At 37.7% G+C, this 12,843-nt stretch overlaps 1 protein-coding gene across 4 annotated transcripts in view; it reads right to left on the reverse strand.

Annotated features, from left to right (window-relative positions):
* COL4A6 (collagen type IV alpha 6 chain) overlaps positions 1-12,843 on the reverse strand; it is a 141,924-nt gene that overhangs the window by 91,812 nt on the left and 37,269 nt on the right. For all 4 annotated transcript variants that reach the window (XM_029996536.2, XM_029996537.2, XM_029996539.2 and 1 more), the window contains one exon: positions 654-737. In XM_029996536.2, coding sequence (XP_029852396.1) covers positions 654-737 — 84 coding nt within the window. The remainder of the gene's footprint in view (positions 1-653; positions 738-12,843) is intronic.

Raw genomic sequence — 12,843 nt, forward strand, 5'->3', positions numbered from 1 at the left:
CAAAAGTTAACATTGTAATTGAAGGCAGAGTGAAGTCAGCAGCTCTGCATTACCCTAAGATAGGAAATAACTAGCTGCATTAAAATAAAAGTTATAACCTTTCCATACAATTAAAAGAAATTACAAGATTTTTATAGAAAACTTGCTTAAACATTTGGTTGCTTCAAATGCAGACTTCAGAGAGAGAGCCTTTAGCTAAACAAAAGACTTTCTCAAAGGGAAATGCTTAGAGTCATTCAGAGTTATTGTTCCTTCACAAATACCAAAGTCAAAAACACTTCCACAAACAGAAGCTACTACAGTAAGGACTGGGCAAAATCTGTAATGGAAGCCCACACTACTTCGATTTTCCTTTTTAATTTTTATAATCTACTTAAAAACCATCTGAATTTTATGAACTAAGGCTCAGATCACATAAAGAAATGAGATTCCATTGAAGACTCACTGCAAAACTAGCAATTTGTAAACCTTTAGAACAGCTTGTGAAACCTTGGCCAGGAACATTTGAAATGCAGCTGGTCTTCATCATTTCTCTTGTTTTATGAGATCATTAGATTGCGAATTACACATATGAAGTTGGGTTTTATTTATTTATTTATAAAAAGATTGATAAGAGACACAAGGGCTAGCTGTATTAGTGAAAACAAACTTACCCGCGCACCCTTCTCTGGAAAACATTTGCATCCAGCACTGCAATCACGGCCCCCACACAGTCCACTGTAAGACTTCTTTCCACCCTTTAAAAAAAAAAAAAAAAAAAAAAGAAAAAAGAAATTAGAAAATTGAATTTCATAACTATTTGTCACCTGAAGATCTTCTTTAATTAAAACGTTTTGTTTCAGCACTTTTCACCTATGTTACATTTGTCATGTGAATTTGCTGGGAAATAAGTGGCAAAATATAGTTACATATTAACTTCTCCATAATTGGGTCATTTTCAGAATCACCAAATAGGCAGACAAAGTTGGTTTAGAAATCCTTTGAGGACAAGTTAATTTACACAAGTTGGTGCTATTCTGCAAGGTGATGAGTGCTCTCTACGGCTACCAAAACCCATAAAACCAGATGAAGTTTTGAGATACTCAGTACGCTAGGATCACAATCAATAATCAGAACTTGTGCCTCAGCCATCCTGCATACCCAAGTAGCTCTACATCAGTAAGAACTACCAAGACAAATTTAACTTTGTGATTCTTGCACATTTCTAAGAGCAAGAAGCTGCACCCCCTGGGCCACAAGAACAGAGAAACTCCTGGATGAGAGAAGGTGGCATTTTTAACTAAGAACAGATGTGGAAGGAAGACAGTAGGAAACCACCATGGATTTGGATTTAATCTGAAAATATATTCTGAATTTGTCGCACTAGCATTAGTTATTTCAAGAATAATTACAATATTTATGCAAATCTGAAGTCCCCATATGACAAACTTAATTCACAGCTAATACAGATTGTGACAGTACATGAAAGTCAACTACATGAGTTTAGTTTAGAGAGCTTGACCCACTCTCTCCCACACTCAAGGCTTGAAATACTGGGCTGCCAAGAGTCCTGCAACACTACTGACAACACCGTAACAGTCCTGGAACAAAGTTAAATTTAACATTGTAATTTAGCCACTCGCTAAGAACACCCCTCTCTAAGGAAACTGTCTTTCACTGTCAAGGGTGCTTAGGTACAGTCCCTAGGTTTTAGAACTCTGAATGGAATAAACATTTAAGCTTCTCATATCAAGGTGACCAAACTAAGGGCTGAAACAAGTTCAGACTGGAATTGAACATTTCCTTACTAAAAGCATTCACAGAAAATATTTTTAAAGCCTTTAAAATTTCTTGACATCTGTCGGTGAGGAGCATGAAAAATGAAAGGCAATTCATGCAAGTTTCTCATGTACTTTTGAGCTTCTTTGCATCAGCTTTCTCAAAGAAAGTAACTAGTCTGACATCACTTGGTAAATTTTCTGCTAAAGGTAAATAAAAACTCTCTATACACCCTGACATTCACACCATTTTGCTAAATTAAACACCTCTGTTTTTAAGGCAGCATAGAATGAATACTAACAAAAAGCCTTAAATCCAACCTCCCATACTTCCTTAGCCTGAAGGGAACATTATCTCTTGCTGCAAAATTAGTCATAACAACCTTCAAGCAATTCTAAGAGGCATCAAGCATAAAAAAAACCAAAACAAACAGTACTTTTGCAGACTTTTTGGCAGTTTTGTTCAGGTGAGACTCCATTAGATATGGGGCTTTTGGCCTACTCATTAACATCCTATGGTAGGATCTAACGCAATACTTGAGCAGAACAGAGAAAGAGTGATACATTGGCAAGAGATGCACCATAACAGGAAACACAATGCAGGCAATTCTGACCCTAGGCAGCAGGAAATAAAAGTACGCTTAATGCAGTAAAGGTAAAAACAAAAAGAAAAACAAAGAGCAGAAAAATTGCATCTAGGGGGTTATATAACAGACTGTAAGAGCATCTCCAAACTGTCTGCTCAGACAAGGAATGATCAGCATGAACTTGAGTGTGCAATGTACATTGGCAAGGGCTCAGTACATAAAAACTGGTCCCTGTCTTAACAGACACACTGCTGAGAGATCATTTCTGACCACAGGTATTATTAAGACTTTAGGATCTGGTTCTAAAAAGACTTAAGAGTGACGTGCACCAAGACACACCTTTTGTCATGATTATATGCATATTTTGCAGTGGAAGTCTGGACTCATTGCTAGCCAATGCATACCCCTATTCCTGACACTTAACCTTACATTTACACACTTAGCAGAGAGTATTATGCCTCCAGGGATTCAGATTATGCTTTCCCAGACATTTATTCAACCTTAAATCCTTCAAAGATTTAAACTTCCAATTAATTTTTTTCTCCAGATTATTCTTTGTTCCAACACTCATCTGCATGAGCCTTTGGGTCCTATGGTTCTGTTAATTCTGCTTGCCTCCTAAGAGTGAGTAATGGCAAAGAAACTTTATTTCATGGCAGGTCTGGATTCCTCTAAGGTCACTGCCTTGCAACAGTTGCTGTCTCAGTGCACTGAAGCTCACCTCGTTAAAAATGCCCCATCTCTGGTGGCAATTAGGTCCTTCCCAGTGGCAAAGGACTGGACAAAAAGCAATGATTCTTTCCATCCCCACTGCTCATGCTGCTCCCCACAGTGCTGTGGTTAGCAAATATCATTCTAGTCAAAATCCCACTGAAGTCAAAAGAAATCTTCCCATTGAATTTACTGGGAGCTGGATCAAATGCTCACTGAGGTTTATTAAAAACTGCAAATATGTCCCCATTTTGTGTAAAAGTGTGTTCACAATGTATTTCTAGGTTCCTTTTCACAGCATGAGGAGTCATTTTGTTCACTTGTGAATGAAAGCATTTGGAAAGGAAGTAAACCAAAGCCAGTTGGCTCCAAACCAGGTGTTACATGTCCCAAGTATTTTATTTAGGGGAAGTAGCTGACATCAGACACTCCAAGGCTACTTAAATAGCAAACAGCCATGTGCGTAATATTTATGAATACGAGTCTAAAGGCTGCATATAAGATTCTAGACCACAGTGTTCTCTTCTGAAAAGGTTTAATACATTTTTCCATTCTAATGTATGAATGCATAGGTCATTCGAACATTTATAGATTGTAATCTGAACGTGTAAGCATGGGCCCTTCATACTTGTTCTGTATATGTATTCAGGGAAGAAATTTTTCCAACTGCTCTGAGATGTATTTCAGATTGATGAATATGGCTCCTCAGAAACAATAAAAATTAAAGAAATAAGGGTACTAGTTCTAGTGGTAAGCATCACCATTATAAAAGAAATGAATTAAAGTATTTTAGTTTGGCTAGAAGTAGACCAAGGTTTCCAAAACAGAAAACAAACATAAAATAGTAGCACCGTTAAAAAATAATACATTCTCCGAGATTTAAATAACTGTAATATAAACTGAGTAATATACATACTGATTTTAATTGAGTTATTTCAGGCTTACATGAGAATCACTAGCATTTCAATGTAGGAAAACCCACCTTATTTAAGAAGTATTGATATAAGTGAGAAACTGTTTTTAAAAGACATTCAAAAACAAGAGTCAGCGTAAGAACAATTTTCCTCTCCTGCTTCTGGTGTACCCTCATCAAGCATTTATGCACAGTTGATTCATTCAGATGGAGTGTCACTCTAATCTTGCCATTGACTTCAGCTTGTTCTGGAGTGGAGCCAAAGTGAGTAAAGAAACCTAACAGCTGTGATGCCATAAGAGGTGTCCCAGACTCATGTTCATTCCAGCTTCTCTAGAGCAACACACAGGACCACAGAATAGCTGCAAATGATCTTGAAACGCCTGGCCTGCAAATCCAAAAAAAACTGTACCTGCAGCACAGGCAGGAGTAAACCAACTAACACAGGTCTTCAATGGGAGATTTCCAGGAGGCACAGCTCAGATGCGTGAGCTGGGGCCCAATTTTGCCTCAAAACTTCTGCTTTGTATCAAAGGGCCAGCTGCAGAAGACTTGAAATCTATTGACTGAAGACAAGGATTTCAATCAGCTAGGAGGGTGAACCCACAAGCCAGCAGAGGAATGTGATGAAGGCACATTTTGGGAAAAGACAGCAGAAAGGTTAAAAACATCATCTTTAACATGAGGAAGTTACGGTAGCATAAGAAGTGTGGTAATATGAAAATAAATTGGAAACTTTTAGAAAAGAATGGAGTCTAAGGAATGTCAGCATGCAAAATTGGAGATGTAAAGTACACTGAAAAAAGAGCATGCTTGTGATAAAAGAGGAAAAAAAGATGATGACAAAAAATGGCAGAGATGAAAATTTTTTCCCCAAGACTTACTTCCACTAACTTCCCAACTCCAGTTAAGGACTGCTCCAGTCCAGAGCAAAATCCTAACAAGAAACTTCATAATCAAAAGCTGAAAATGGAGCATAATGAAAACTTCTGGAATCTTCAAATAAACATCTTTCACATAGTTCAGGATCCTATTATCTGCTGATGACTAATAAGGAAATTATATTTGCAGTACCAGATATCCAGACACCTTGTAAAATTTCACAGCAAAAAACCTAGTGAAACATAGTATCTCGGTTTACTTCATGAGCTATGTAATGCTGGGGTGTTAACCTTACTCCTTTTACCCTTCATGGGTTTTAGGAATTAAATTCATTATAACATTTTCTTTGTCTATTATTCTTTTAGTTGTTTTATTTCAGAATTTAGAGGCCAGTTCTGAAAACACTTATCCACATGTTCAACCCCTTCCTTTGAAATCAGCAGATTCTACTTTGCCATGCATGTGTTAATACGCAGTTGCCTTACTGACATGAAAGAACTTCTTCAGGGCTAAAAATCTTTGGAAAAAAATTATAAACCAGGAACCACAGAAATCTCTGCACTCAGAAATGGCAGTGTGGCCTGTCAAAGAGAGCAAAGCATGATGCAGCAAACTGATCCAGTAACTCTTCCTAACACGAGGTGTCACAGAGCAGAAATAAACTGACAGTCTTGCCAGTTAGATTGTATGAAAACAGTTACTGGTATTTGTTTGGCAATGAAATACTGAACAGGTGAGAATAAAATTAATCATGTCAGCAAAACATCAGATAAAATTAAAATACAAACAGATTTTTCCTGTGAAGAATATGAAGTGCCTGAACTCATTTCAACATTTTTCTTAGTGAGGTCCCCCAAACCTTGACTTGCCCTGTCTGCTCAGATTTTTTTCACAGTATTAAGAGCTAGGTCAAGCTTAAGAACTAATAATAGGATTAATTTTTTTCAAACTGGGGGGTGGAAGCAGCAGATGAAGAGAAAGTTCTGAGTAACTACCAAACAGAAGGATGATACAAGCCTCTGAGCAAACTGCTTCACCTGACATGTCCCAAGAACTCATTTTTTCAGGCCACATCATCATACTGCCTCATAGCTGTATGCCCATCCAAGAGAAAAAGTGACTACAGAGATACTAATCACATGGTACAAGTATGAGTAGAATTTTAGCTGGAATACAGTGCACAGTTTTTGTCACTTTCAAGGAAGATGAACTCTCTACAGGCACAGAGCTTGAAAATACCTCTGATTATAAATGTGTGATTTAAGAGCCTTCCAGCTACAGTGCGATTGATATGGGCCAGCAAAAGGAAGACTTGGAGGTGATACAATTGCCATCTATACATTAATCAGGAAGGTAAATGCCAGAGAAGTGAACAAACTTTATTTGAACAATGTTCTAGATACCACCCTGCTGCTTAGGAGCATTTTACACCTCTGACTGTCAGTAACTGAGAAGGTATGTCAACAAGAAGATCTCTTTGTGGCAAGAGTATATAAATCAGCAGTGTGGGTGACACTCAGGGACGGAACACTGTTGTCTTACACTAACTAGTTAGAAGAAAGGACAGTGCTGGCACAAGAGCAAGTATGTGTAAGCTTCCATAAATATATGCAGGAGAAATTAAGCTTTTAAGCAAAGGGCAACAGCCTTCCAGTTATAAAGGCAAGAGACTTAACAATTTTGATGAAATGGTAATCCCTTTTGATGGAGATTGATATGACACAGTGGCCAGTCACAGTATCAGACAGGACTCAGTGACTGCCACTTTTCCTTTGTTGCTAAAGCATATCATGCCAAAGCGTCACCTTCCCATCCAGGCTAGTTCCAGCCATTAGCATCAAAATTGTCTAGAAGGCAAAGCAACAAAAAAAAAAAAAAAAAATGACCTAATGAAATAAAAATTGGTGGAAACTGTCCTCGAGCTCTCCACTTTCTACAGCTACAAATTTCTCCTATGATTTGCTACATTAAAGTCTGGTATAAAATTGTGACAAGCCTGGAAAAGCATTTTTCATTAATTCTAACACGATCAGAGTGTAAAAAACACACATTCAAAAGTAAGAATCTGTAGACTTTAAATACTAACTCATAAACCACATGTAAAGCCAGACTTTAAGACCTTCTCTCATCCCGAGTACCACCTTATTCTTACAGTCCCATGGAAATGACTGGCCTTCAAACACTACAGCAGTAGGAATGTCACATACTGGTTGTTCAGTGTTAACAGATTTGAATCTGGCTCTGAACAGCTCCGTCTTCTGATATTTTTCAGTTTTGTTGATAGGATTACACAAAGCTGTAGATCCTTTTTTCTGAATAGTCTATCAGTCGATGAACATGTAGTTAAAACCAGACAGTTTATTTACAGCTCACATGAGCAAGGACACAACACAAAGCCACAAGCTTATCTTTTACTGCACAAAAGGTCTTTCAAATGGAGCTATTAAACGTGAATTTGTAGCTAAGATACTAATTCATTTTAGGGTTCACTGACTTCTTCAGTTAACCAATGTCCTCGAATATTTTCATTCATTTCATAGAACTGGCAAACATCTTAACTGGCAGCTGAGACTAAGTGATAGTTACTAACAGAAACCAACCCTCCTCCAATTCAAATGACACATGAGGTAACAAAACTTGGAGGAAATCCTGGCCTAGAGAAACTAGTGGCAAATTCCAACTGAAGCAAATTCCATCCCATACCCACTCCCTGCTTTCATTCCTGCCAGTGAGACAGGAGTACTGTTGCACTGAAAAATAGATTTAAACCAAAACAAAATAAATGTTAAAGGTCAATTCTTCCACTTTATACGCACAGCAAAAATGAACTGATGTCTTTCAAACTATAGAAGGGTTGCCTGACTCATTTTTTGAGGAAACATGCATTTCTTATCCGTTGCATGGAATTTGGTGATAGAGTTTGCAGACTTTTTATTCACTGAAGTAATTTTCACTCATACTAATGATGTCGTCAATTTCTGTGAAGGGAAACATTCTCCCAGTAAAGGATTTCCAGAGTACAACTTTGCTTATGACAGCTGCCAAGTATGCTATTTATTATATTTGGGGCATACAAATGGCCAGACCTCATTACACATGTTAGTAGGTTAGAAAATTCATAAGCAGAGAATGGGTGATTACCTGGTCTGAAAACATGAGTAATAAAATTCCAAATAGGTCCATGTGGTTTAAAAAATCAAAAGCTTTATCTTTGCAGCTACACTGAAGGAATGTTTCCCTTGTCATGTCTGCCAAGGTCTCTGTTACTGGCTGGAAAGACATCAGCATCAGCCTCATCTATGCTTCAACCTGGTCTCCCCAGCCTGCAAGGCCTGGCAGCAGACTTTAAGTATCCTACAGTTATTCCAGCAACCACCTGAGTAGCCAGTGCACTGGACCAGCCACTTTATATTTGAGTGATAAGCATCAATCAATTTTAAAATACTCAGTATTACAACAAGTATTATGAAATACTTTACCCTAATTTCTTTAAAGACTTTATCCACTCTGAGAAAGTTTCCTGATCTTTAGGATCCTGTCAGAGATCCTTGTTCTTCTAAAGCATCAACTCCATAGCCAGATCCTATTAGACCATTTAGAACCTTTAATACATAACAATATAAATTTGTGTAAGAGCCTTTGTTATGTCTGTTTCTTCTGCTTGTTGAAATTCACAACGTATTTCTTAACAGATTAAATTTAGCCAGGCGTAACAAATGTGTGTGTAGCTGTAGGCACTACCCACATGCAGCTATGGAACTGAACTACTGGTAGGCATGTGCTCCTCTGTTAGAGGCCATGCTCTGGATGGGAGTGCCGAAGTGCCCAGGGAAAGAGGTTTTCATTCCCTGCACCCTGTCAAGTGGGAGGAAGTCCTCTGCATTAACTTCACAATACGCCAGTGCATATGCAGCAGAGGGATACCCATGAGATCCTTTATCATGCAAATGTGGCAGTGCTAATAACAGGGAACAGGAGAATTACTGCAGTCTGTCAGAGGGAAAAGTGCTTGCAGAGAACGCAGAGTCACCTCAGGGAAAAAGAAATGCACGGTCAGTATGTTGTTTTAATTTAAAAAGAAACTGCCATTGGTGGTGTTTATGCATCCCAAAATAGGTCCATTTGTATGGAAAGATACAACATGAAACTTACATAAAAGTGAATTCTAAGATCACATTCACATATTGTTGCAGCACATGACAGTGAAAAACACTAACAATATTGGCAAAGAATCTTCTTCCTTTACATTACTTTCTATCAAAGCCGGGTATATGCCAAAGGAAGAAGAAAAAACATTGCTCTAGTTCTGCAGCCACACAGAGCTATAAGCTAGAGAACCTAAAGTAGCAATTCCAAAATCAGAGATAACCATGTTATTTGTATGATTTAGCACAACTATTTACCAAGTTTGTACCTGCCCAACAGCTTTATAAGCCTCACACAACTCTCTACCACAACCCTCTGGCTAAATCCAACACACATTGCCAACTAGTGGAGATAATTATTGTACTAAAGTTGCTGAACAGATAAATATTTAGGATATTAAAACCCATGCTACCAGATAGTTGGCTATTATAAAAAGTATCAATGATGTAGTTGTAGGCCTTATGATCTATACATCTTGTGCAGTATATGTATATGACCTATAACACCATGAACTAACCCAAGCCTTTATAAACACCACAAGTAAATCAACTAAAAGTTGGTCTTAAAAAAACAAAATAACTCACAACAGACAACGTGCACTCTTTCATCAAACAACCTGCTTTTAGACAGCTTCTCACTTTATCCTTAAATGTCCCTGTGATACATATAAGATTTCACACAACCTTAAAGGTATGCATATAGCTTGGAAACATTCTCAGGAACAGCTGCATTCATTCATTGACTGAAAGGACACGATTCCATCTACACTTCCACTTCTGACAGTACCTTGCAAAAAGCTGAGTAATAGATGAAACATGATTTTTTTTTTTTTTCAAAACCCCTCATTAGTTTTTTTTTCTCCAAACAGCTTAAGTTTCCAGTGCTGTAGCCAGTTCTCAAGTCCAATTATAGATATCACCCTCTCATATTAACATGGATCCTTTAGAGCCATCTTCAAAACTGTCCCATCTTTTCTAACTGGTTGCCCAAATGGGAGCACAAACTTCAACAACTGTAAAGCATTTGCAAGCAGTATAATGTTTCACTTTCAAAAAGAAATTGCAGACAATCATAGCCCTGCAGAAGACTCTTCTGCAAATTCACTATGAAACTAACCATTCCCCTGCCAAACAATCTGGACATTTTCTTTCTTTAAAGGGGGGGGAAAATCTTGCACTCGGTATATTTTGTAAGCGCATTGCTTTCCAACAACAACTGAGATTTTCAAGCCTCCTTTTCTATACTCAACATCTAGAGAGTTCTGTTCCATAATAACTCATTAAAGACATTTTTTCTAAATGGTATAAAGTAAGGTTTTGGTTTTGAATATAAGAGCTTTTCATTCAACTGCAACAGAAATCAGGAAAATAATAACTTGAGTAACTTAATTTCAACTAAAATGCTTGTCCAGAGACTTATATAACTGAGATGAATACAACTCCTTATATATAACTGCATTACCTTTCTACAGCTTTGAATTCATTCCAGATACAGCTGGGCCGGTGGACAAGCATCGGCCCCGAAAGTGACTCAGCTCCTTCATCGTGTAAACAGTTCTAACAATTAAAAATACTAGAGAAAGAAAATCTTCAGGAAAAGTCAAGGGAATGCTCATAGTACTTATCAGCAAAATATGTCCCAGAAGGTAAACTGGAATGTGTCCACTGTGATTCATCCTCCAATTTTATAGATAACACAGACCACCAACTTAGGAAATATGGCAGCAATTTATTATTTGCATCTTATTTTCAAATGCATCATTCCCCATTTAAAAACATTTTTTGAAATGAAAACTCCAGAGCTGACAATCAAACAGTAAAACCCAAGGAAAACATTGGTAGAAACTGTCTGTGCTTTTAGGAATGCTCTTGCCAAAATGCTGATGGATTAAGAAGCAAGGGAGGGAGCTGCATCTGACCTTCCACTCCAAAGCTAACTACTAATCTCTCTCTGTATCTTTTGGATTTGAGTCAGATGAAAAAAAAAATCTCTGATGTAACTGCTTACTCTGATGGAGTTACACTAGGGGTCAATATAGCCTTATGTGTGGGAGACAGCTGGTATAAGGATGCTCGATCTATCTCCCAGGGAGACAGTGAAGAGTGGGATGAGCACAAGGACATGCATAGCTATGAACATGAGTGGAGCCTCTTAAAAGTGTCTTTTGAGCCATTTCTGCACTCAGACAATTTGGTCTGCAGGCTCAGCTGACTCAGTCAGCAACAAAACACTGTCTAAAACAGAGATGGAAGTTGTAAAATGGGAGTTACAACCAGTTAACCATCGTTGCACTTGAATAAACAACACTTGTACTGATTCTAGTCTGGTTCCTTTTCCTTTGCTATTCTGTTTGCATCCTTCAAGGTATTGTCAAAGAAGTACAACTTGCGTAACCATGCCTTCCTGAAGACTTCACCAATCCTGTGCAAAAGAATACTGTTGGTTTCAAATATTTTCATGCCAGTTTCTTCCATTAAATTCTCTCCTAAACAACGTAAATCAACTAGTGGCAGAAGAAATAGCCAAAATTCCCCTAGTTCTGCTTTGTTTCAACTTTGTGCACATACAGTACACATAGCAGCAGTATTCTGAATGTCTTTATTAACAACTACTTTCATTTATTTCCCTGATGAAATGACCTTCCCAAAAGCAAGGCTCCACATTGCTATACACTGTTAAACATATCTTTAGTAAAAAAACATTGAAAGGCTCAATTACACGATGCACTAAGATCCATGCTTAATTCTAATTACTTCAGTGAGACCGAAGAACATAGCTGAATGCCTTGCTAAACAGAAATCAACTTGGGCACATGCTGGCTTTGCTCAGTGAAGGCCTCAGAAACAGGCCTTGGTATACCTACCTGAGCATAGAGCAATCCTGCAAAAAAATCAGAGTACGCATTACCTCTTTTCTTGCACAAAAGATGAGAGCCTCCTCAATTTACCTCAGCTCCCACAAAGGTTACCCTCTGATGAAAGCAGTAAAACTGCCTGCCCTTCCCTGTTAGGGATGTCTCTGAACATGACATGGAAAGAAAAAACAAATTGCACTATTCCCTCTTCAGGAATAATCAACTTGAGAAAGATGAAAATACCTTTACTAGCATAACAGAAGCAGTCTTACTCCAAAACACAGGGAGGGAAGTGTGTGAAACTCACTCTTTCATCTGATGCTTTTATTTTAAATAAATATGCCATGTAGCTTTTAGCTGGAATGTGGCACATGTTTTTTGTGATTAGCCCAAAGGATAAAATAAGCTGTTTGGAATATTCCAGATTCCTTCCTTGTCAGGATTAGGAAAAGGTTGCCCTCAACACTGAATACCCAAGTATGCACATTTCCATACACATTGAAAATACCTAGACAGCTACTTTTCTCCACAGCAAAGTGACAAAAATAATCCTGATTTAGCCATAGGCATTTTTATGCCACTAGTATTTCCAGAATACATACACAGAAAACCTCCTGTATCCATCCCCATGACATGGTACATGATAAAAATGTCTAGGACTACTTCAACAACAACATTATTTTGACAAATAATTCTTGTTATACAAAAATCCATATTTTGGGGAGGGAATGCAAGCACTCCTGTTAATAACTGCAGTAGGGATTCCAAATCTGCACTAAATAGTCTCACACAATGCCTTGCACTCAAATTCCATGTTACATTATCAATAGACAATGATTAAGAAACTCTGATGTCCCATCCTTAATTACCAGAGAACTACAGTTTTGAAAATGAAAATGAGTGATTAAGAACTGGATTTACTTTAAAAAAATATTCCTGTAGCAAGAAATCATTGCTGCTGGGAGTCTTGTCATAAATAATGGAAACTATACA

The sequence above is a fragment of the Aquila chrysaetos genome, chromosome 21, assembly GCF_900496995.4.
Source record: "Aquila chrysaetos chrysaetos chromosome 21, bAquChr1.4, whole genome shotgun sequence".
In the NCBI taxonomy this organism is placed as follows: Eukaryota; Metazoa; Chordata; class Aves; order Accipitriformes; family Accipitridae; genus Aquila; species Aquila chrysaetos.